The sequence below is a fragment of the Apodemus sylvaticus genome, chromosome 9, assembly GCF_947179515.1.
Source record: "Apodemus sylvaticus chromosome 9, mApoSyl1.1, whole genome shotgun sequence".
Lineage (NCBI taxonomy): Eukaryota > Metazoa > Chordata > Mammalia > Rodentia > Muridae > Apodemus > Apodemus sylvaticus.
This window is the reverse complement of record NC_067480.1, coordinates 58,227,924-58,253,480: the sequence shown is the minus strand read 5'-3', so window position 1 is coordinate 58,253,480 and position 25,557 is coordinate 58,227,924. Positions and strand designations below refer to the sequence as shown.

The window sequence follows — 25,557 nt, the reverse complement described above, 5'->3', positions numbered from 1 at the left end:
CATATCCATGCACCATGCATGCACACATGCGTGTGTACAACAAATAAATAGATTAGCATAAAAGCAAAAAGGGTGCCAGTCAGTGGTGGCACATGCCTTTAATCCCAGAACTTGGGTGGCAGAGGCAGACAGATGTCTGAGTTTGATGCCAGCCTGGTCTACAAAGTGAGTTCCAGGATAGCCAGGGCTACCCTGTCTTGATGAAAAATAAATAATAAACCTTACCTTTCTCATTGGAGGTGTACCATTCTTAATTTTTAAAAGCAACTTCATTATTTTTCTTTCTTTTTGCTCTTCTGGACTAAGTGTTGACTCATCTACATCAACCTACAATAAAATTTAAAAGTATATCAAATTCATGATTTGTAACTCCCAAACAAAGAGAAATACTTCAGTTTTGCTATCACCACTTACCAATAGCTTATCAAAGTACTGAATGTCATCAGGTTTTAAAAATGGAAGATTTCCAGATGGCTGATCATTGACACTTTTCATAGTTCGGTCTTCAGTTTGCATATGGAAACCAGTCATGCCGCCCAAAGGTGTGGGAGTTGCTGTCAGCTTTCGAGCTGGAGTTCGGATAGGAACATAACCAGCTGGAGGGGGAAGTACCTAGGAGAGTTATAAACATGTTAGTAGGACCGCTTTGGCTTCATATACTCAAAGACAACAGAGAAGTGTATTTGCACTTATAGAAATTTTACAGTTTATTAGCTGGCAGTTTACCTGAAGAAACTATATCCCACTATGCAATGTTAGCTAAAAGTTAAGATATTTATAGAAAATACTATTTGCAAATTAAAATTTAAGTGGAAAAGAAGGAAATATATGAAGCACACTTTAAAAACTTCTCATCACCTTAACATGCTTGAAATATCAACATGTTAGACAGGTGGTGGTAGGGCACGCCTGTAATCCCAGCACTCTGGGAGGCAGAGGCAGGCAGATTTCTGAGTTCGAGGCCAGCCTGGTCTACAGAGTGAGTTCCAGGATAGCCAGGGCTATACAGAGAAACCCCGTCTCAAAAAAAACCAAATCCAAAAAAAAAAAAAAAAGAAAGAAAGAAAGAAAGAAATATTATCATGCTGTCAAGCCAACATGTGAAACTAACAAAACTAGAAAATTATAAAATCCAATTCAGTGATTTCCCAAAAGGCACTGTTAGAAAATCTACAAGTACTCATTTAAATGGAAATGAATATATGGTTTATGTAATAGATTAAAAATATCATAAATATTATCATTTACCTAAACACCTAAATACTATAAAACATTTAAGATTGAACTCTACAAATTTGACTTAAATACAGAAAAGTAAAAGTACTTTTTTGTCAAGACCCTCTAAAAGAAGCACCAAATTAAACCAATTGCAAAACAAACAGAAAGCCTAAAAATATGAGTTTAAAGCTCTAAGATTCTTTTTATTGTTGTTGCTAATTACAATTTCCTGGGTAGGTCAATAAAGCCTAATACAGGTCCTGTCCAAATATCCTTAGTTATTATATCTAAAAATGTTAGTGATAGATATATTTGATAAACGCCAATGTTAAATATATTTGATGCCGCCTATATTTATTTCATCAATTACTTCATGCTGCTAATCAATGCATGTGCAGCATGAACTACTGACTAAAGTAGAATTTATTCACTGAGTCTTACAGTGTGTCAAACACTCTGCTGTCACTCTACATTTAGGATCTAAAGATATATTTAAGATTTTAATTAGTAGACTCACAAAAAAACAAGTGTCCCTCCTATTGGTATTAAGGAAGCCAACGACTATAATTGAGAACGATATTTATGCATTAACATTAGATTGTCCACGTGCAAAACATTACAAGGAGACTATAGGTAGTTTGGTTTTTAAAGTTTTACTGATTAATAGTGGTTATAAAAACCTTACTCAAAGCCTTACCCTCCTGGGCAAATACCCTCCTGGGCACTAAGCAATATGACATGTTCATCTAAAGCAAATAATGTAATACTAACTTAAGTGGAATGGGGTTAGCACACACATCAGCATAGCAAGAAAGGCTCTCTAAAGCCCACAGCCTTGATTCGGACTCTAGCTGTCATCACAGACAGCTCTTTACCATTTCCATTATGACAGGTACTTAAAAAATTTCATAGTTCAATAAACCTGAGCTAAGAGTGAGGTCTTGTTGTAAAATAAATTTCAAGTTATTTTTAATAAGAAAATATTCTTTGTGTCACCATCAATGTCAAAAATCTTATTGAACTATCAAATAAAACCAGCATGTTATCTGAACTCAGTCCCACAAAACTATTTTAGAGGTTCTCTAAGCACTGTCTGTGGACCTCCAGAAGCCCTTATGATGCCTCACAGAAAAAGTAATAAATGCCAGGAGTGGTAGACTTTAGATACCACTTTAGACAGATTTCTGTGCCTTTAAAGTCACTTGGTCTGTATCTTGAGTTCCAGGCCAGCCATGGTTATATAGTAAGACACTGTCTCAAAAAGTAATTTAAGTTTTTGTTTTTTTCAAAGCAAATACTAGAAAAATGGCTCAGTGATTTAAAGCATTTGCACTTCAATATCAGAACTCAGAGCTTACAATTGCCTGTAGTTCTACTAGAGGAACTACAGTGGCTTCTGCAGAAACCTGCATTTACTCACACAATATAATTAAAACTAAAATAGTATTTTAAGATAGTTCGTTAACTGTATATATATGTGTGCCTGAATATAAGTTTGTACACTTGAGTTTAGAGCCTGGAAGGCCAGCACAAAACCTCGGGGTTCCAAGAGATCATTATAGGTGGTTGTGAGCCCTTGATATGCGTGCTGGGAACTGCATTGTTCTTTAAAGGCAATACATGTTCTTAACCATTGAACCATTTCTCCAGTCCCCAAAATAAAAAAAAGTTTCTGCTGGGAGGGGTTTGAGGCAGAGTATCTCTATGTAGTCCTAGATGGCCTCTGGTATCTGGACCAAACTGACCTCAAACCCATGAGATCCGCCTACTTTTGACTCCCACCAATCATTAGGATTAAAAGCTGCCAAAATAATAAAAGCCCCGTGTTTCACATTCCATCTCTATTACTTTTTCAAACTGAAATGCACTCAGTAATACCTAAAAATATGAAACTAGTACATTTTGGAAAGGCCAATGCAAATTTAGCATGCAACTTTTTTAACTAAATATTTAAAACTCATATCCTCAATACAACATAGTCATCATATAGTCACTGCTAGTACCTTATATCCTTCTGGGAACATAGCATCTAATTCTTCATCAGAAAGTGGGCGGTTTCGCTCATCAATTTCTCTCTCCCATCGCCAAGCCTGAAGCTGTTCAGGAGTCATGCTCATTATGTGACCTACCAAAAAAAGCAAAATTGTTAATGACCAATCCTAAGACTTAGGCCCTTCGGTGCAAAATAATTAAGATCAGCCCTAGTAGCAGAGGTTTTTACACTGCAAATGCAAATCAAGACAGTTATATATTTATAGCTGCATTAATAGAAAAGTCAGCATTAAATAATGGAACCCAGAAAAACCAGCAAAAAAACTAAAATAGCTGTAAGAGGAGAAAGAATGATGAAAAAGAACGTGTACCTGGAGTGGGGGTAGCCATGTTCATGGCTGGTGTGCCAATTGGTGTTTTTCCTGGAGTCAGAACAGGAGTGCTGCCACCCATCTGACTAGCTGGCGTTTCATCCCAACGAGACTTTCTTTTACTTGCTCCAGGAGTTGGTGTTTCACCAATAGAGTCTCCACCTCGATCTGTTCGAGGAGTCTCAGCCCATCCACTTCCATGCCCAGGAGTATCTTCAAAAACAAAAGGTCAGTAATTAACCACAAAACACTGTTTTCCCCCCACATGTGTTTGAATAAGTTCAAAAGAAAGACATTTCTAAAACAAGATACAGTTAGTTTTGTCCAGTATTTCCAATTCCTTTTCACTGACTTCAAAGTCATAGACATCAACTAGTGAGAAACAGAAAAACAAAACTTTTTTCATCAATATATTACTGTTTATCCTTGAGCCATGTCCCAGCTATTCTCACTATATAGCAAACACTAAATTTCGGCAAATTACTGAGACAGAACATAAAATATAGCCTGGCAGAAGCTAGAAAGTAATGGAAAAAAGGAAAAACTTAATCTAAAGAATGTGGTTTCTATTTGGATCGCTGAAAACAAAACATAGAAGTGAATAGCAGTGCAACACTGGAAGTATGCTTAAAGCCACTAGATTGTAAACTTTAAAAAATGGTTAAAATTTTTAAAAAACTTTTTAAAAAGTTAAAAACCTGGTGTATTTAAGCACACACACACATACACACAAGAGGCTGAGGAGAAAGCCAATGATATTAGCTTTCAACACAATATAATTTCACACAATGTACTTTTTTTAAGTTTAAAAGTAAAAAAAAAAAGGGAGGGACACAAAATTATCATATTTTTATATCTTAAAACATAAAATTTATCTTCTCTTATGGTTCTTCCTAAAATCTTCAGCCTCTTCAAAAGAGGGGAAAAGAATTGAGTACTATATTCACTAAGTTCTTTTTTAAATTTTAATTTAAACAAAGTTGAAGTGTGTTGCCTTTCTTTACTGTATGTTGGGGAGCACATACCATGATACACATATGGAGGTTACAGGTTACCTGGGGGGGGGGGGGTAGTAGGGGGTCTCCTTCTATAATATGAGTCCCAGGGATCAGACCCTGGTCCTTAGTTTGGCTGGTGGCAAGAGGCTCTACCTCTGAGCCACGTCAACAGCCCAAAGTCGAAAGGTTATTAAGAAAAGGTTTTAACACAGAGTTAAGCTTGAGTACTGAGACAATCAGTAAGAAAAAAACAGTTTTATACACTGGGTAGGTGTAGGCACGTCCACATCAGCTGGTTATTTATATAGAAATTTATATTTATACTAGAAAATAAAGACTTCAGTTTGAAACACAATGCTAGAGTCAACACCTCACCCGAACACTCGTCTACACTCCACTGAAGTACCTACCTCTCTCTGTTTTGGGGGTCTCATCCCATCTGTTTTTACGAGCACTGGAAGTCGCACCACCATGGCCCGGGGTTGCATGGCCCGGTGTATCGCCTCGTCCAGGAGTAGCAGCTCCCGCGGGTGTATGACTAGGTGTAGGATCCCATATTTTTGAGCCTGGGGTGGCTCCAGGTGTTTCACTTCCTTTTGCACGACCCGGTGTCTCATCCCATCTTAAAGAAGGGGTATGCCCAGGGGTCTGAACAAAGCAAAGGAATTTTATTTCACATACCTATACACCTTAGAAATATAACTCAAATTTTCTGTTGCACAAAACCCAATAAATATATTTTTCAGTGGAGTTAGACTATCATTTTGCTTACTGGCTTGAAAATGCTTATGATCAAAACCAACTTACAGCTTTCATTTGGAACTGAACAATGTAAAAAGCACTAGATTAAAAAACACAAGGCTAGAGATGGCTCAACTGTTAAAGAGCACTGGCTGCTCTTCCAAAGGACCTGGTTCAATTCCCAGCACCCACATGGTGGCTCCCAACTATCTAACTGCAGTTCCAGGGTAGTCAATACCTCATATAGACATCAATGCAGATGAAACACAAATGCACATTAAAATAATTTTTTTAAAAATACACAAAACATTTTGGGTTATAAACCTCTGTGAATACATATTGTGTTAGTGATTTGCTATGAGCTACTTAAGCTTGTAAAAGTTGACTCTGAAACAGGAATAACCCCCATTTCAGACCCAAGCATGTTTGTCTCAACTGTTTCCAAGACACATATCCTGGCTCAGGCTGACTTGTTTTCCTATAACAAGAAGACAGAATAACAAAGGAGAGTAAAAACGCTGTTCTTTAAACAGCTAAAACACCTATTACTAACCCCATAATAAAAACGACTGGCTGCAGCAGGAAAGAGACGGCAGCTCCTCCATAGGAAGAAAGTCACCAGAAGACCTGAGCTAACTTAACTGCCTCACTGTCCCCGGGTAATGGCTGCTGGGTGCTGGGACACCCTGATTGATTGATGGTGTTACCTTTGTTCTCTTAACCAGGCTACTCCAGCTGTCTCTGTGCTTGATGCTATGAAACCCTGATTCAGTGAAGTTTTATTTCCTGCTGCACCTATCAATCTATTATTTGCTACGGTTCTTTGAATTCTCCTTTTTAAAAAATATATATTAAAAAAAAAAACCTGTAATTGAGAAAAAATATCATGCCAAAATTAACTTGACCTAAAGCCTACAAAACTCAATACATTTCTATATAGTTACAACAGCCATTTGGAATAGAAGCTGTGTAGCTTTCTTTTATTCTTATATGCTGTATATTTTATAAGCTCACTGAAAACCAAAGCAAGGCTACTGTAATAATTTCCAGATGAAACAAGATATCTTGAAATATACTAAGAACTCTCAGTTTAGAAAATTCATGTAAGTTGTCTATCTACATCTCCAGTACAAGATTTTCAGCACTAAAATTAGTACATACCAAACTGGATCTCTAAGTCACTGAACGTCTGGGGAAGAAGGAATCCATATGTACTCTAAGAAATACTTTTAAAAATATGTTACAGGCCAGAGAAGAGTGACTCTGTGAATTCAAAATCAATCTGGTTTGTATAATGAGTTTCAGGCAACCCAGAGCTACATAGTAAAACCCTATCTTAAAGAAAAAAAGATTAAGCCGGGCGGTGGTGGCGCACACCTTTAATACCAGCACTTGGGGGGCAGAGGCAGGCAGATTTCTGAGTTTGAGGCCAGCCTGGTCTACAGAGCGAGTTCCAGAACAGCCATGGCTATCTGTCTCAAAAAAAAAAAAACAAAAAAAAAAGATTATATTTATTTATTTGTCTGCATGTGTTTGAGTACACACATGCCACTAAGCAAGCGTGGGACCAGAGGATAACCCATGGAAGTGTACTGTCTCTCTCTACCACATGAATCCTCTATTTGGAACTTAGACCATCAAAGTTAGTAGCAAGATCAGAGGGAAGAAGTGGATTTGAGTAATTTATCCAAGAATGTAAAATAGCTCTGAATATCCAGTGTCTTGGTGGTGGCAGGAGCTTGAGGATATGGTGTACATTTTCCTGAGACAAGATAGCCCAGAAACTAGCTTGTATCTCATAACCCTGCCTCACCCTCCCCAAAGGGTACATCACCACTCAGCTAACAGATTTTTATTATGATGGGGGGAAAATGATTCTGGATAGAGGTAGTTGGGTCTCCAAATTCAAGGCTAGCCTGATGTACAGAGCTAGTTCTAGGACAACCAAGGGTACACAGGAAAACCCTGCCTCAAGAACAACAACAAAAACCTCTGGATTAGTTAAATAATGAATGAAAACTTCACAAACTTAATTTGCCCTTCCTATGCAAAGATAGGAATATAAATCTTCCTACCTTGCACCCTAATTTCCACAAATGAACAAAGAAAAATAGCTCTGAATCCTAATGACTTTTCTAGAAACACATAAACTCAGCTCAAGAAGGCTCAGACCATTTAACTGCTCTTGCATAGAACCTAAGTTCAGTTCCCACCACAACCTTTAACTCCAATTCCAATGGATCTGATACTTTCTCCTGAGTAGCTGCACACATGTGGTGTACATTCAAACACCTAACTAAAAGTAACTCTTGTAAGAAAAATAATCTCTTCTAGCTAGTTACAAACATACAGCTACACAGCTTTGAGTAGAACAAATTTATCATGGCTTTAAAAATTTAACTCTGGACTAGGCATGGTGGCATAAGGCTTTAATCTTAGCATTCAGAAAGGAGAGAGAAGAGAGTCTGAAGCCAGCCTGGTATACATAGCTAATTCCAGGATAGCAAGGGATACATAATGAAACCTTGTCTCTGAGAGATGATCCAAGCCAGGTGGTACTAGTATACGCCTTTAATCCCAGCACTGGGGAGGCAGAAGTAGGTCCATCTTTGTGAGTTCAAGGCCAGCCTGGTCCAGAGTGGCTATACAGAGAAACCCTGTCTTAAAGGCAAACAGAGAGACAGAGACAGAAAGCCAGATCTCAACAGTGTGTAAGCTAGCCAAGAATACAGTAGTGTTACCCCAATTACCAACTGCGGTCAAGGAAAACTACTATATTGTACTCCACAATGTAACATACCACATGTTTAAAATATTCGAACCCTGAGTGGTGATCTAGCACACATCTTTAATCTCAGCATTGCAGACAGAGGCAGATGAATCTCTGAATTTGATGCCATTCTGGTCTGTAAAGACAAGTTTCAGGCTGGCCAGGGCTACAAAGTAAAACATGCCTCCAAGAAAAAATAAAAAACACAAATAAAATTAAACTAAAAGAGAACATTCCACTCCTCAACAAATAGAATGAACTATGTCTCAAAGCCCTACTCAGGTACTGAGGTTATAAACCTTGGGGTGGTTGTAACCATTGGTGTGACTGATTTTGGAGCCTGGGGATATTCAAGGTTAGATGAAACCAAAGAAAACTGAGAGAAAAGTTGAGAAAACAGTGACAAAGTGCTCTCTCCAGACAGCAATCCTGCTAGAACTTTGATTATCTACTTCAAACTCCATTATTGAGAAATATGGACATAAACTTCTGTCACTTGCCACCTAGTCAGTAGTAATTTGTTTTATAACCCCAAAAATGAACAGAGTCCATAGAGAAAAGTATGAAAACAGCAATTAAAAAAAAAAAAAAAAAGATTACCTCTGCCTGATCCCAACTTGATAGCTTTTTGGGAGTCGCACCAGGAGTCTGATCAGCTGTTTGATCCCAGCGCCGTTTTCGTTTTGAGGGAGGCTGGGATGCTGCTGCTCCATTGACGACTTTTAGTTCTCCAGCTTTAGCTTTTTCTGCTAGTTGTTGCCTAATTTCTCTCTGAAAAACATTTGAAAGAGCAGAAAGTACTTATCTTTCACATCATTTCATTAGATGGAAGACTCAAGTAGCTTATGCCTTCTAATCATGTTTAAGAGCACCAGAAAATAGGAAGGAAAAAATTCTTTATTTAGGTCTTTACTACTATAATCATTTTTCAATGAGCTATTTAGTATTCTATTCACAGTGGTGGTGGTGGTGAAAGCATGCCTTCAATCCCAGCACTGGAAGGCAGAGATAGGCTGATCTCTAAATTCTAGGACAGCCAGGACTGTCCCCCAAAAAATACAAATTAAAAAAAAACAAAAACACATTCTGTTCCTAGTGATACCACTCCTTATTTTTAATATTGTGTATAGTTATACAGCATTGTCTTTCCTCCTAAACAGTACATACTCAACTCTAGAATTTTTAACAGCCTATTCTTTGAAGCTAATGAAGTAAATCTTAATGAAAAATAAAACTTCTAGTCAGTGAGGCTAGTGAAGTTAATTTTACAATCTACCTAGTCAGTAAGTAAATATCCACTTAACAGCAGAGAACTGAAAAATACACAACTGTTAACGTTTTTAAAACTCAACACATAAAAAATAAGCCAGATGCAGTGGCACATGCCTGTGATCCACAGGCTAAGGCAAGTATATTGGTTTGAACTCAAGGCCAATGAGTGAGTTCTAGCCCAGCCAGGAATACATAGCAAGACTCTTGTCTCAACAACAAAAGAGAACTAAAAACATGAAAATAAAACTTAGTGTCATAATAAATGCTTTTAATTCACCCTTTCATTTTAAAATGAGGTTTCAGTTCCTTTTATGTCACCTAACAAACCCTACTTACTTTTATTCTTAATAAAAACATACAGGAGCTATTACAACAAGCCAAAGGAATCTCGGTGATGGGCAGTTGTCATCCCTTAACCCTCAGGAGGCTGAGGTAGGGGGGTCAGCCTGAAACTACAGAGTGAGTTTAGGTTAGCCTGGACTACAGAAGACCCTACTTCAAACAATAAAGATGAACTAGTGATAACAAGACGGCTCAGCTGGTAACAGCACTTCGTTACCAAGCCTGATAATCCCAGGAATGCTCTTGGTAGAACAGAACTAACTCCAGCCAGTTGTCATTTGGCTTCAACAAGCACACCATGGCATGTACCACAGCATAAACATGCAAACACAAATGAATGAAAACCAAAAATGCAAAAACAGTTGGGATTTGGCTTGTTAGCATTACATTCATGTTAGCAGAGTTATCTCTGTAAGCCAAAAAGATTACTTAAAATTCTCCACCTATTGTCAAACCCAATCTCCAGTAGGTATTCATCAAAAATAATCTGACCACTAGCTTCATGAAGTATACTAGTAACCTCCCTTAAACACCTCCTCAGGCAGCAGGCACTCACAGGAAGCCAGGGAACTCCAAGAAATCAAAATAGTGTCAAGGGTCATACAATTCTGGGATTTTTTTTTTTAACTTTTTACGATTGAAATACTACAGTCCAACTTTTTGCACCTTTAATCCTAGCACTTCAGAGGGGGAAACAGGCAGATCTAGGTTTTAGGCCAGCCAGGGCTACATAATGAGACCATCTTTTAAAAATAATTTAAAGGGGGGTGGGGGGAAAGCTAGGCAATGTAGCACACAGCTTTAAGCCTAGCACTGGAGAGACAAGTGGATCTCTGAGTTCAAGACGAGCATAGTCTCCAGAGAGTTTCAGCACAGCCAGTGCTACACGGAGAAACCCTCAGAGAAAGAAAAGGAAAAAAGAAAAAAAAAAAAAGCAAAAGCAAAAAAATATTGCTATGAACATCAAAACCTAGACAAATATAAAATTGTCTCAAATGTTCTGACATTATTTTACAACCATTACACTGAGAAAGCAGTTCCTACCTCTTCCTTAGTCAAATGTTGTTCTCGCATAACATCCATGTAGGTTCTAGCATTCATTTTAGGATCAGGGGTCTTCCCTCCTGCAGAAAAGAACAGCAACAGGACAAGAGTACAATAAATAAAGGGTATTAGGTTCAATTGATTTCTCTGCCCTGCTCTAATATTATGTTATTCCATAATCATTTAATTTATTTTTTGATGGAAAACTTTGATAATTATACATCTTACTTTTTTATTGAGTTTGCTGATCAATTTAACCTGTTTGAACACAAACATATCTACAGCAGTTTAAAACAATTATTTTAATGCATATATAAAGCAAAATGACAGCACAGTTTAGTCTTCAGAAGTGATGGGTTCCTGGGTTGCTAATCCGGAATACGTACACTTTCGTGCCTTTGTCTCCATCAGCAGTTCTGACTTCAAGCAGCAGAATAGAAGCCTAGAAAATTATCTCTTTACCATTAGTAACACTTTGGAAAGATATTTATATTCAAAACATTACCTGTTGCAAGCTGTTAAAATCCTGACTACAGTAACTGACTAACATAAGTTTTTCATACAGTGATCTAAACAGTTGTAACTTAGAAAATCTGATATTAAAAAAAAAATACCTACAATCACATTCTCACGTCACATTTACTAAAAAGGGCTTCATGCTTTTTAAAGATTTTTCCTTGACCCAATATATAATTCTATTTCTTAGAAAGTACAATTATAACTGGAAACATATAACTTAAGATATATTATTCTACCAATTACTACAATGCACACAAAAGAAAAAGAGGTGTACAAAGAGATGTGTTAGTCTCTTGGTTAAAATTTCAGTATTTGCTTTTCAAACTGCAAAATATCTTAAAGAAGCCCAAACAGTATATAACAAGAATCACAAAGGCACACTATGCTTTAGAAAAGTGATAATAGCTATACAAGTAGTATAGCATTAAAATTTAGGACAAAATAATAAAATTCTAAGACATCTCCTATGCTGACGATCATGCCCAATTGGTAGTGTCATTCTTTCTGACACTAGCTCTGATAAGACTTCCTTTGGAATACTTTTTCACCATAATCTAGAGAGGATGTGTTGAACTGCACCCTTAAGAATGCAGACAGGACTGGCATATAGCAGTACTGCTGTAGGAAAGAAATTAAGGACAGTTAGTATGGGCCTGTGAATTCTGACATACATGTTTAAATCAATTACAATTATGCAAGTAAAGCAAAGAATATCCCTATTAATTCATGCAGGCTGAAGTCTAATTTGTAAACCTGCAGCAGACTCTATTTTTAAAAACAGGCACTTAGTTTTGATGGCGGGACTCACCTGAGGAAATCTTCCATCAGGCTCACTATGCCCCTTGCACACTACAATTAGCAAAACAGACTCCAACTATTAAACACCAAAGTCTTTGTATATAACTTTGTTTTAATTATATAAAGTTGAATAGAGCAAAGTAGGTGCATTTACTAAGCTATAACAGTAAGAGGGGAACTAGTGTGAGAAACAGTTTCTCAAAAGTAACAATCCAGTTAAAAAGTTTTTGAAATGAAAACTTTGCAATAATTTGAAAATATTTTGAGCAGAAAAACACATTTGTCCAAAGTATACCAAGAGTACCCAAAACAAAAGTAAAAAGAAAAACCTTTAACCCTTTGCGTTTCTATGGCATTGGCTCATTATTTTCTTGTCCTTCTACCTGGAAAGAAAACTTGCATTATAAAGATGAAGAATATGGCATCTGTGACTTCAACCAAATCTATACAAATCTATAAGGGGGTCTTTAAAAACGAAAAGCAAATTCATAAGCATGCCAAAAAAAATCAAAGGGCTAAAGACAACTTAATTAAAATAAATTTCTGAATACTTATAGAAAAGTGGGAAAGAATTACCATCTGCAAAAGGATCAAGACGCTCTGGGGAAATTATCATGGTCCGCCTATGCTTTTTGTATTCATCTTCCCGGTCTGCAATCTTTGGAGGGCGATGTTCAGCAAATGGATCATACTGAAAAAAAAGGTACGTCTCATTTTAATACCCACTCAATTAAATAACTAACCCCTCCCCACCACACACATCAAATGAATAAACCATTATTTAAGAAAAAAAGAGTGTGTGGCTGATCAGTTTCCAAATGCCAAGGTTTCATATAATGACTGCCTTTACAGAACAATTATTTCTGATTCCCCCAAGTCAGCTCTTTTCTCAAAACAGTCTCAGAACTGACTGGTAAAATTCCTGTGCTCCCATGGGGAACTCATTCCCTTTTCATAGGCTGAATAAACTGAAGCGTTACCTGTTCTGTTGACTGTGGTATATCATTAAGCAATGCCACGGGGGCATGGTATCCAGGCTTCTTCTGACCAAGCAAGCTCGTGGATGATGAGTAGTCATCGTCATCCTGCAATCAAACACAACATAAAAAGGTCACAACATAAAAATCAACATGACAAAATTTATAATTTAAAAACTACCATGGGTTTATTTGGAACTCTTCGGTTTTATTTAACCAAAGAAACAAGTCTACAATAATTGTTATCAAAGGTATTGACTTACCTAACAACATGTTTACACAGAATTATATATCCATACATTCTACTTTAAAATAAAATGTTTCTTAATTCTAGAACATACAACCATCACTGTCTTTCACCACTAGTTATGAAAACCAAGTGCTATAGCCAAGTATGGTTGTGCCAACACAGAATTCCCAGTCCTAAGACTTGGCTAAGGTAGAGACAGGAAGATTCTAAGTATAAGGTCAGTGTAAACTAGAATATCAAGACTGTCTCAAAATAAATGCACATGAGAGAGAGCAAGAGAGACAGACAGAGAGAGACACAAAAGAGAGAGAGAGAGAGAGAGAGAGAGAGAGAGAGAGAGAATGAGAATGAGTCTATATGTAGGAAGATACCCTCTGAAAAACTAGTGTCTAGAATTTCACCTTTGGAACAATCATATAAATGTATTTCTATCAAGTAGGAAAGAAAAGTGCCAGTGACCAAGATATGACTTGAATTTTATAAAAATAGCCAGGTTGAGCCGGGCAGTGGTGGCGCATGCCTGTAATCCCAGCACTCTGGGAGGCTGAGGCGGGTGGATTTCTGAGTTCGAGGCCAGCCTGGTCTACAGAGTGAGTTCCAGGACAGCCAAGGCTATACAGAGAAACCCTGTCTCAAAAAAACCAAATCCAAAAAACCAAAAACAAACAAAAAAACAAACAAAAAAACAAACAAACCAGGTTGAGCAGGGCATGATGAGAGGCACACACCTTGAATCCCAGTGCATGAGAGGCAGAAGCAGTTAGATCTCTATGAATTTAAGGCCAGTCTGGTCTACATAATAAGACTGGAGACCACCCAAGGTTATATAGTAAGATTCTATTTCTAAATAAATTATCAACAACCAACAACAAAAAAAATCTTTATGGGCACTGTAGAGATGGCTCAGCAGTTAATTTGTAACTTCTAGTTCTTGAGTTCAATTCCCAGCAACCATATGGTAGCTCATAATCATCTGTAGTAGGATCTGATGCCCTCTTCTGGTGTGTCTGAAGAGAGCAACTATGTACTCACATAAGTTAAGTAAATCTTTAAAAAAAAAAAAACTTCATAATCAGTATAAAGTGTAAAAACGTAATCACGTAAAACAGATTAAATAACTGCATCACCAAATTAGAATGTTTGAGATTGTCAAAACATGCTATGTAGAATTTACATAAACTTTGATATTCTATTTTCTTCAGCCAAAATGGAACACTTGTATCACAGATTCCTCTGAAGGTTCAGAAAATGTCCAGAAGAGAGGGAAGAAAGATTCTAAGAGGCAGGTCAGAAAAGATAGGGTAACAGTGTCTTCTGAACATGAGAGGACTGCTGCCCTCAAGAACTCACAGCAACTGTGGCTGCCTGCACAGACTAAACCAGTCAGCACTGCAGTGTGGTGCAGATTTGCTGAGGAACTACTGACAGCTGATGACTTCTGGGGGAAAGTTTTAAGGGTATGGCTACCATACCACAGTGGATGTTCCATACCCATGAGTATGTTAGCAGCACAAACTAGACTCAATGAGTTATTAAAAAAAAAAAAAAAAAAAAGACAGAGTTGGAAGGGCATGGGGTAGGTCTGGGAAGAATTAGGGGGAGTAGGTGGTGAGTAAGATCAAGATATAATATAGTGAAGTATAAAATTCCTAAGAATAAAAGTAATATATTTGTTTTTTTTTTAAAAATGAAACAGATACAAACAGACCTAGAAAAACTTAAGCTTAGTAGCACAAGCCTATAATCCCAGCACCCTGACAGACTTATAAGGAGATCCAGTCTCAAAACAACAATAACGGGGCTGGAGAGATGGCTCAGCAGTCAAGAGCACTGACTGCTCTTCCAAAGGTCCTGAGTTCAAATCCCAGCAACCACATGGTGGCTCACAACCATCCATAATGAAATCTGACGCCCTCTTCTGGTGTGTCTGAAGACAGCTACGGTATACTTAGATATAATAAATAAATCTTTAAAAAAAAAACCAATAATAACAAAAATACATAATTTAAAGGGTTAGCCAAGTGGCAAAGCATTTGTTAGAATGAACAAGACCTAAAGCTTCATCCAAAAACAGGAATCAAATCACAATAAATTATTTATATACAGTCCAGTCACTTTTTCTGTAGGATACTTCAGACAGGATTAGGTAACAAGAATTCACGCCGGGGAGTGGTGGCGCATGCCTTTAATCCCAGCACTTGGGAGGCAGAGGCAGGCGGATTTCTGAGTGTGAGGCCAGCCTGGTCTACAGAGTGAGTTCCAGGACAGTCAGGGCTACACAGAGAAACCCTGTCTCAAAAAAACCAAAAAAGAAAAAGAAAAGAAAAAAGAAAAAAAAAAAAAGAATTTACATCACAAATGATGGAAAGTGCTTTAAATATCATGTAACAATATTCAGATAAGTCATCCACAAAAAATATCAACTGAGCACTTTTGGAGGTATCTAAGGGCATGATGAGGACCCTAGTATTTAACAGGTAAAAACAGGCTGACTGAAACATTCAAAAACCAGGGAGGATTATAGTAGCATGCTCCTTCAGTCCCAGCAGTCGGAAGACAAACAGGTAGAGTTTGAGGCCAGCATGGTCTACATTTAGAATCACACAGTGGCAGGTATGAGTAGGTGTGGATGGGTCTACACATCCAGTTCCAGGCTAGCTAGGATTACACAGTGAGGGGTAGGGGTGTGTGTGTGTGTGTGTGTGTGTGTTATAAAACTGTTTCTCTCCTTTTAACCATGCAGAAAATTCCTTATTTATTTTCTCTCAAAAAAAAAAAAAATCCAAAAAACAAACAAAAAAAACCCTTGCCTCCTAGATAATTTGTAACTTACATCTTCAAGTTCAGTTGCAGCAATTGATGTCACATATCCAGCAAATCTGCTATCACTTCCACCATAAATTTCTTGGTCATAATAACCTGTAGAATCAAGGCCCACTCCTTGGGCTTCATCAAGAGCTGCCTTCTTGCCTTGAATTTCTCGAATCTGTGCTTCGATATCTGTAAGAAAGAAAACAAACAATTTCATGTTTTAAAGAGCTCTCAGTATAATTTATCTTGTTACTAGATCTTTTCAAAAATATGAAATATAGAAAATTTTTGTAAGAGGTTAAAAGAACTAAGTACATCTTCACATGCATTACATCTCCTTACCTCACAGATGAAAGGAAGTATTGCTATCTCAACAACAACTTATCCTAACAATTTGGATGGGCTAAAATTCTAAACCTTCCCCCACCTGAAAATTAAAGCTACTTTAAAATATGTATTTGTGGGGGCTTGGAGAGGTGGCTCAGCAATTAAGAGCACTGACTGCTCTTTCAGGGGTCCTGAGTTCAAGCCCCAGCAACCATATGGTAGCTCACAACCATCTGTGATGGGATCTGGTGCGGCTCTTTTGATATGTCTACAGTATTCACATACATAAAATAAATCCTTTTAAAAACATATGTATTATTAGCATGCACAAATGTGTAGGTCAGATACTCAGAAAACTCAGTTTTCTACCTTTTTGCATGGTTCCAGGGATCAAACTGAGATCACTTAAAAGCTTGTGTGACAGTCAGGCAGTGGTGGAGCAAGCCTGTAATCCCAGCACTCTGGGAGGCAGAGGCAGGCGGATTTCTGAGTTTGAAGCCAGCCTGGTCTACAGAGTGAGTTCCTGGACAGTCAGGGCTAAACAGAGAAACCCTGTCTCGAAAAAACCAAATTAAAAAAAAAAAAAAAAAAAAAAAGCTTGTATTACAAATGACTTGCTGAACCATCCCTGGCAGCCAGAAAAATTAAAAATTGAAACTGCTGATGTTAATTAAGAACCAGGGCTATACTCACATTTATTTAAACTTGCCACTACCAGAACTGACTGAGAGACATACTTCAGTGGTAAATCAGTTTTTCAGCATGAGAGAAACTGATGCTCAATCTGATATCCAGCCTCATGTATTATGTTTATAGCACAAAACCCACTACACCAAGGGGTAAAACTAACAACATAGATCACTTTTCTGCCCTTTAGCTAAGATCAAGTATTAAACAGCTTTAGCCTGAGGCCAGTGAAATGGACCAGCCAGTAGTAAAGCTCCTATTGGGAGAAGTTTCTCAACTGTACAGTGAACTCAACTCCCAGTTAGCTGACCCAAAAGTTTCCAGCCAATTCTCCTATCTTTATTTTCCCTCTTGCAGTAGGAGTACTGATATTACACATCTACTTTCATGCAGCTAACTTTTTACACGTCTAGCTTTATAAGAGTTCCAGGGATCAAATTCCTAATCCCTAAGACTACTTCTGTGAGTTAGCATGCCCAGCACTTTCATTTTCTTTTCCTTTCTTTCTTTCTTTTTTTTTTTATTTTATTTTATTTATTTTTTTTTTTTTTGAGACAGGGTTTCTCTGTATAGCCCTAGCTGTCCTGGAACTCACTCTGTAGACCAGGCTGGCCTCGAACTCAGAAATCCGCCTGCCTCTGCCTCCCAGAGTGCTGAGATTACAGGTGTGCACCACCAGCACCCGGCTCATTTTCTTTTCAATACATACTAATTGGATTGGGGGGGTGTTGCTCAGTTCTTAGGATGCTTGCCTAGAATTAACAAATGACCCAGCACTGTATAAACAAGTGTAATGTAATAACTCTCACTTTATAACCCAAGAAGCCCAGAAGAGACAAGAATCAAGGACATCTTTGGCTGTGTCATGATTTTAAGAGCAGTTAGGGTGGAATTTATGGGTAAATCTTAACAGATGGACAGAGAGACTCTCCATCACTAGTTACAGGGATCAAATGCCAGGTACAAATTATCGTATTAATTGCCCAACCCCACTGAGCCCCCAGCTAAAAAAAACATTGTATTCTCGAATGTAGATGATTTAAGAAAATTTAACAAGTTTATGTAGTCCAAAGAATAGTTGGGCCCCTTCCCCAGTAAAAAAAAAAAGGGGGGGGGAGGGCAGGCCCAAGGAATTAAGAAGAGGCAATGGGCAATGGAGGGCTGGAGCCTCCATTAAGAGCACTGGCTTTTCTTTCCTGAGGACCCATGTCTGGTTCCCAACACCCACATGCCAGTTTAAACCATCTGTAACTCCAGTTCTGACACAATTTTCTGGCCTCCAAGGGCAGAGCATGCATGTGGTAACACAAACTTTATAAAAGCAGACAAAACACTCATGCACATAAAAATAAATAAATTTTTTCCCAATTGGATATTTTCTTTATTTGCATTTCAAATGTTATCCCCTTTCCTGGTCCCCTCCCCTAAGCCCCTTATCCCATCCCCCTCCCCTGAATAAATCTTTTTAAAAAGAAAATAAAAAAATAAGAGGTAATGAATTTGTTGTCCCCCATTTTATTTTGTTTTACATCTCAAAATTCTTAGCGTGTGTTACTGTAATATCTTCACAGACACAATTATCCCTACATCCTATTCCTCTTTGCATGCCTCAAAACTGTTACATCAAACAAGCAGTTAGAATTTCCCGAATTTGAGCTATATTCTCCTTGTTTCTTGTTTGCTATTATCTCTTTTAATTCTGTGTAAATTGTGTGTGTGTGTGTGTGTGTGTGTGTGTGTACCAAGAATGGTAGTGGATGCCTTTGATTCCAGTCCATGAGAAGAGGGACACAGAAGCTAACAGGCTGTTTGGTCGACCTCATTTGCTCATTTCCGTTTCCTTCCAGAATCCTGATGGAAGTAGCATTTGTGATCCCATAAAACTTGAGTCTCATATTTGACTCCAGCACTCAAGAAGCAGAAGCAGGCCAAACTCAAGTTTAAGGACAGTCAAAGCTACATAGAGACCCTGTCTCAGATCAACAACAAGTCTCAAATCAAGACTGTCACGGTCTACCACACTAGTTTTCCCTCTAGAAAACTAAATCAAACATCAACAACAGAAAGAAAACCCAAACTTGAATCAAGTGTGGTGGTTCATGCTTGAAACCCCTGTATTTATGAGGCCAGGGAAGGAAAATTTCTAGTAAGTTGAGGCTAGCCTGTCTTTATAGTAAATTTCAGGTAAGCCAAGGGCTACATAGTGAGATCTATCTCAAAACACACGAAAGGAAAAAAGAAAAAAGAAGAAAAAAGAAAAAAGAAAAGTAAAAACCACCACCCAACAGCCTGCAATTCCTCTTCTACATCATCAGTATAGTATGATGACCACCCAAATCAGAATGGCCTGATATCCCTGTGGAAAGGGTGCCATCCTAACCACCACAGACACAGGAACTCACCGCCCACTGTGCTAACACATATGGCTCACTGTATTTCTTGAGACAAAGCTCTACAATGTTACCTCAGCTGACCTCAAATTACCTGCAATCCTCCTGAGAACTAAAACTAGAGATATGGTCTACCACACTTAGCCTCTAGTTCTTTTGCCCATAGAAATCAGGTATTGTGTTCATCATAACTCCATCATTAAACAAGACGTTTATATTGGTGGCCCATGCCTTTAACTCCCAGTACTCAAGAGTACTCAAAAGAGCAGGTGGACAATCTGCTCTACCACAAAGTCCAAGCCATCTAAGGCCACAAAGTAGATTCTGTCACAAAAATTAAATAAATAAATAAATAAACAAACAAACAAACACACAAACAAGCAAAATTTAAAGGTCATCCTGGGCAACATATCTTATCACAAATAGAGAAATATGTTTAAAAAGTATTTGGCAACAAAAATCTTCAGTTTGGTCCAATAATGGGGACTCAACAGCCTAAGAACAGAACCATGGAAGCTGAGGCTGAGGCCTGATAGATAGTACATAGGTAACATGGCAGCACTTCTGAGGTGGAGGCAGGAGGATCAGGAATCCTAGGACAAACTCAATTACTCGGCAGGTTTGAAGTCAATCTGAGCGATATGACACCCATCAAATAAAACAGAAAAAAGGCCAGGCCAAAGGGGAGGGAGGGGGTTAGACACTTCCATAGAAGGAAGACACAACCATAACCTATGATTCAAGTACAAACTGAGGTAGCCATCTCTTTAAAAATAAACAATACACAACAACAAAAAAATGCTTGAGAATAGTACAGAAAACTATTATTGAGAAGTAATTTACACCAAGAAGTTGGAATCCAAGACCAGTCTCAATTACTCCAATAACCTAATGATTGCCTCCAATGAAATTATCCAGTAACTTTCTTAAAACACAAAAATCATCTGGAGTGGAGAGGTGACTCGGCCAGTAAGAACACTTGCATAGAACCCAACTTCAAATCCCCAAATGCCTTGTTAAAATGACTGGCATAGTCATGCACATCTGTAACTCCAGTGCAGAGAAGGGAAACAGGCCTTGCTATGGCTACCAGCATAGCTCCAGGTTCAGTAAGATACACTGACTCAAGGGAATAAACCCAACTGCCTCCTTTGGCTTCCGTGTGCACACAACACAGGTGGAGATACCTACACACATACATACACAAATGCATTCATGCATGACAGCCACACAAATATTGATACTTGGGGAAAGGAAGATTGTACTTTATTCTATACTCACTGGGAAGTCAAAATCAAATCTTTCAGTATCTAAAACCTTCCAACTTTAATGCTAAATCAACTTTTCTTCTTAATTCAGAAGATTCTCAGAACAAGAATAGGCTATTTCCTACCTGTCTGACAGATGTCCCCAAAATGGGCTTTAAAACACCCCTTTTCAGAGTTTGGGGGGGTGGGTAAGTTCAATGGCAAACACTTGGTAATATAAACTAGAAAATCCTGGGGATTGGTCCCAAACTTTGAGATCTGGAAGGCATAGTGGTACATGCCAAAAATCCCAGTGTTCAGGAGGCAAAGGATTCCTCCAAGTGTGAGGCCAGCTTAAGTAAAATACAAGCAAGGATGTAGTGGTACGTGCCTTTAATCCCAGCACTTGGAAGCAGAGACAGATGGATCTCTCTGTGAGTCTGAGGCCAGACTGGTGGACAGAGCAAGTTCCAGTCCAGGACAGTCAGGGGATACATGGAGAAATCCAGTCCAGGTGGGAAGGAAGCAAGGAAGCAAGCAAGCAAGCAAGCAAGCAAGCAAAGAGAGTAACCAGCCAGCCAGGCCCACATAATAACTCCATTTCAAAGAGAAAACAAAAATGAAGTTCAGCAAGATAGATCGGCAGCTAAAGGCACTTGGCAGCAAGCCTGAAAACCTGAATCCAACTCAAGAATGTTGTCCTGACTTCTACATGGACACAGAAGCAGAAATACATAAATACAATAAATATAAGAGAAAAATAAAAGTAAATATGATCCCATTTCTGTGAAACTTCTTCCATAAAACTGCAGGGTATGTGAATTCACACGCCTATAATCCTAGCACTTAAGTAGAAAATCAAGCTAGGTGGTGGCAGCGGCGCACACCTTTAATCCTAGCACTTGGGAGGCAGAAGCAGGCAGATTTCCGGGAGTTGAGACCAGTCTGGTCTACAGGGTGAGTTCCTACCAAACACAACAACCTGAGTCTGAATCACAGAAGGTGAAAACAGACTGTTCCAAGTTGTCCTCTGATTTTTGCACAAAGCAAATATAAATATAAAAAAAAATTCAAAAACTCTATAGACAGGCATGGTGGTGCAAAACTCTGATCCCAGCTCTTGAGAGGCAGAGGCAAGCCAACCTGAGACCAGCATAGTCTACCCAGAGAGTTTCAAGACAGCTGGAACTAAATGGAGAGACTCTGTTTCAAATAACAAAACAAAGTTCTAGGCCAGCCTGATATACAAGCAAATTCCAGGACAGACGGAGCTACAGAGAGAAACTGTCCCAAACATACCAATAAAAAAACCCAAAAAGAAAATAAAAATTTATACTGAGAGCCACACCCCTCAGGAAAAGTAATTTTGCTCCATGTTAGAGAAATGACTTAAGCAACAATTGTAAAATACTATATTCTCCAGAAAAACATCTTTTTTTTTTTTTTTTTTTTTTTTTGGTTTTCTCTGTATAGTTCTGGCTGTCCTGGAACTCACTCTGTAGACCAGACTGGCCTCGAACTCAGAAAGCCACCTGCCTCTGCCTCCCAAGTGCTGGGATTAAAGGCCTGCACCACCACCGCCAGGCCAGGAAAACGTCTTAAGGGAGCAAGAGGCCATGAAAATGCTGTATACAGTTCTACTAAAGTTATCATGTCATCACAAAGTGGGTGGAGGTGGTATGAGCCTTTAATTCCAGCACTTAGGAAAGTCCACATAGACAGATGACTCTACAGAGTTCAAGGCCAGCCTGGTATAGAGAGTTCCAGGTCAACTAAGTCTGGAGGTGGGGGAGGGGTAGGATCTCTGACTCATACCTAATAGTGACATACAGCACTTGTACAATATTTTTTATTTATTCAATAATAAAATAATCCTAAATAAAATAGCAATTTTTGCCAACAAATTTAGCTGGGCTTCTACAACGAAAAAGCAGAAAGAACAGAAAGGCAAGGCATGGCCAGGCAAGGTCCTAAACTTTACATTTACCAGGGCTGGAAAGACAGCTCTGCAGCTAAGAGCAGTGGCTGCTCTTCCAGAAGACTTGGGTTCAGTCCCAGCACCCATGTGGAGCTTACAACTGTCTTTTAATCCAATTCCATGGAATCTGACACCCTCACACAGACATACATGCAGGCAAAACACTAATGCACATAATATAAGCTTTGCATTTATCTAACCAGGGAGTATGCTACATTGAAGATATCAATAAGCCAACAATCAATAAGCTACAAAATATCCATAAATACATAAACAAATAAATAAATAAATAACCAACCTATCAGGACATGGGACTCTACCTATGCAGCTATAGGGAAGCCAGTATGGAGTAAACCATGCTTCTGTCAGTAAACATTTCCCCTCACCCCATGCTCTGTAAGCCCAATAAATTCACTGATTCCCCAGAATGGAAAACAATTAAAAAAGTCTAGCCCTGACTGAACAAAACAGAAACATTTTCCAATTTCCTAATTATTTTGCAAACAATGTCTGAAGTAGTCTAAAGACAAATAGAGCCAAGAACATTTCTGGCTTTAAAAAGTGTTGGGCTAGCCAAACATAGTAGCACAGGTCTTTTAACCAGCACTTGGGATGCAGAGGCAGGTGGACCCGGTCTCTTTGAAGTGGAACCCAGTCTTGTCTACTTAGCAAGTTTCAGGGCAACTGGCATTACACAGAGACCATGTCAAAAAAGAAAAAAAGAAAAAAAAAAAGAAAACAAAAACACGTTTTGTACTTTCAGGTTTAAAGACAAAAGACTAAGACAGGGACATTCTGGTTTTCAAAAGTGTTGGTACTTTCAGTTCCTCAAATGTCCCAACTATCACCTTTTGGTCCTAAACCGGCTCTCTAGATTCTATCTGAATTCCCTCCTTACATCCTCTAGTCCTACCACAGAAACGAGTCACTGCCTGGTTACAAGATGTTCCCTCGGGCTCAGACGTCCTCCCCTAATATAAAACTGATTGATCCTTTTTTTATCAGCGCCGCGTCACCACCTCCCAAAAATAACTAAGCATAAATTAATGGCTCCGTTACCCAGCTTCTCAGAAAGTATTGGCTTTACTTCTCTGTACACAGTTTTGATTTTCAAAGAGAATACTCACGCATCTGTTTCCACATCAAACTGTCAAATTTCCGACATCCCAAGCTTGTTACCTCTCTCTAACACCGGAAAACTAACACTTAGAAAAGACGTTTTTAGTGACTTAGTAGCCATATTGTTAGCGTAAATTTTGGCTTCTAAACCGGGAGCCAAGAAACAGGGATTCAATCTCTCACACTCAAATTCCTTCCCGTCTTCTCTGGATTCCTTATGGAATCCGGTCGCTTTTCAACATGTTTCTAGCTCTGATTACTCTTGTAGGGCATAAAATGAACGACTACCCTGAAAACTTAAGCAACCGGTCACATCTGCCTTTCCCTCTTTCTTACTCCTGATTCTCCAACACTCAGCTCTCAAAGAAAAAGATAAACACTACGCTAAAAGTGATTAAAGGAGTAAACTACCCGATTGTCTGCCGAAATCGTGTAGTGCAAGCGCCACAACACAACCCAGCCGCCCGGAGAAGCCTGTATCGCGGAGGTTCGGATTACCAGGCCAGCGCTGAAGCGGACGCTGTTCGGAGCGGCCCGAGTGCGTCTGCCGTCATTCAGGGCTTTCCAGGTGCAAACTGCCAACGACAGCGCCCATGGGGGCGAGCGAGAGAGAGGCCTCCCACGTCCGCCTCCCCGCTCCCTCCCCCGGAGTCCTCCGCAGCAAGCCGCTCGAGCGAGGCTCTCCGGTCAGAGCAAGGCAACTCGGGAACACCAACATCCAGCGCGGAACAAAGCACCGGTCCCGGAGTGCGAGAGGACGCCATTACGCGGGCAGCGGCCTGCGCCGACGGGCGGAGCAGGCCCCGCCGCGCGGACTCGGCCCAGACCAGAGATACCCCGCGAAGACGCCGAAAGCCAAGAGAGAGGGCCGCGGCTGGCCGGCTGCCGAGGTCGCGCGTGGGAAGGGAAAGGCCGCTTACCTTCGTGAGTCTTGGCGATCTTCGCCATTTTGTCCACTCGAACACACAGACGGAACTGGCGCTCCCAAGGACTTCCGCTCGCCGCCGCCGCCACCAGAAACAGAGGCTGCACTCTGAGCGTGCGCACCCGGGAACGCGCGCCGCTCTGTGGCACGCACTTCAACTGCCACCTATGAAAGTGCGTGGTGCATGCTGGGAATGGGCGGGGCCAGGGCGGGCTCCCGGCGGCTTCCTTAAAACGCGAGCGGCGCCCAGCAAAGGCTAAACGCTAAGCCAATGGCTACTTTTTAGGAGAAATGTATTCTATCCGGGCAGTGGCGGGCACGTGCTGTTAATTCGAGGCCACCCTGTTCTACAACGAGAGTTCCGGAGAAGCCAGGGCTACACAGACAAACCCTGTCTTTAAAAAAGCAAACGAAAGGACGGGAAGGGAGGGAGAAAAGAAAAAAAAGGGCACGTTATTCAAAGGGAGTTAAATGATTGAGCCTGAGATGAAATATATCTCAGCCCTCCAAAAGAGGGACTGGAAGATCCAGTGTTCAAGGTCAACCTCTGCTCTATAACGAGTTCGAGGATAACCTAGGCTCCAAGCCTTGGTTCCCAGAAGCCTAGCTCAAAAAATAAATAAATAAAGTTGGTGGTACATTCTTTGGATCCCAGCACTCAGGGAGCAAAGACAGGTGGGTCTCTGTGAGTACCAGGCCAGCCTGGTCTGCAGAGCTAGTTCAGGACACCCAAGGTTACACAAAGAAATCCTATCTTGAAAAACAAAGCCAGCCCCTGGAG

At 39.5% G+C, this 25,557-nt stretch overlaps 1 protein-coding gene across 2 annotated transcripts in view; it reads right to left on the bottom strand.

Moving 5' to 3' along the window:
• Sf3b1 (splicing factor 3b subunit 1) overlaps nt 1–24,924 on the bottom strand; it is a 39,506-nt gene extending 14,582 nt beyond the window's left edge. Inside the window, exons 1-11 of one of the 2 annotated variants that reach the window (XM_052193796.1) lie at nt 24,772–24,919; nt 16,126–16,292; nt 13,046–13,150; nt 12,642–12,756; nt 10,749–10,828; nt 8,691–8,861; nt 4,990–5,227; nt 3,582–3,794; nt 3,222–3,343; nt 415–612; nt 226–327 (exon numbers count right to left, since the gene is read on the bottom strand). In XM_052193796.1, the coding sequence (XP_052049756.1) occupies nt 226–327; nt 415–612; nt 3,222–3,343; nt 3,582–3,794; nt 4,990–5,227; nt 8,691–8,861; nt 10,749–10,828; nt 12,642–12,756; nt 13,046–13,150; nt 16,126–16,292; nt 24,772–24,799 (1,539 nt within the window). In that variant the 5' untranslated portion in view covers nt 24,800–24,919. Of the gene's footprint in view, nt 1–225; nt 328–414; nt 613–3,221; nt 3,344–3,581; nt 3,795–4,989; nt 5,228–8,690; nt 8,862–10,748; nt 10,829–11,134; nt 11,191–12,641; nt 12,757–13,045; nt 13,151–16,125; nt 16,293–24,771 lie in introns of those variants that run through there. The other variant, XR_007979573.1, reaches the window with a different exon arrangement.
• Between the last annotated feature and the right edge of the window lie 633 nt (nt 24,925–25,557).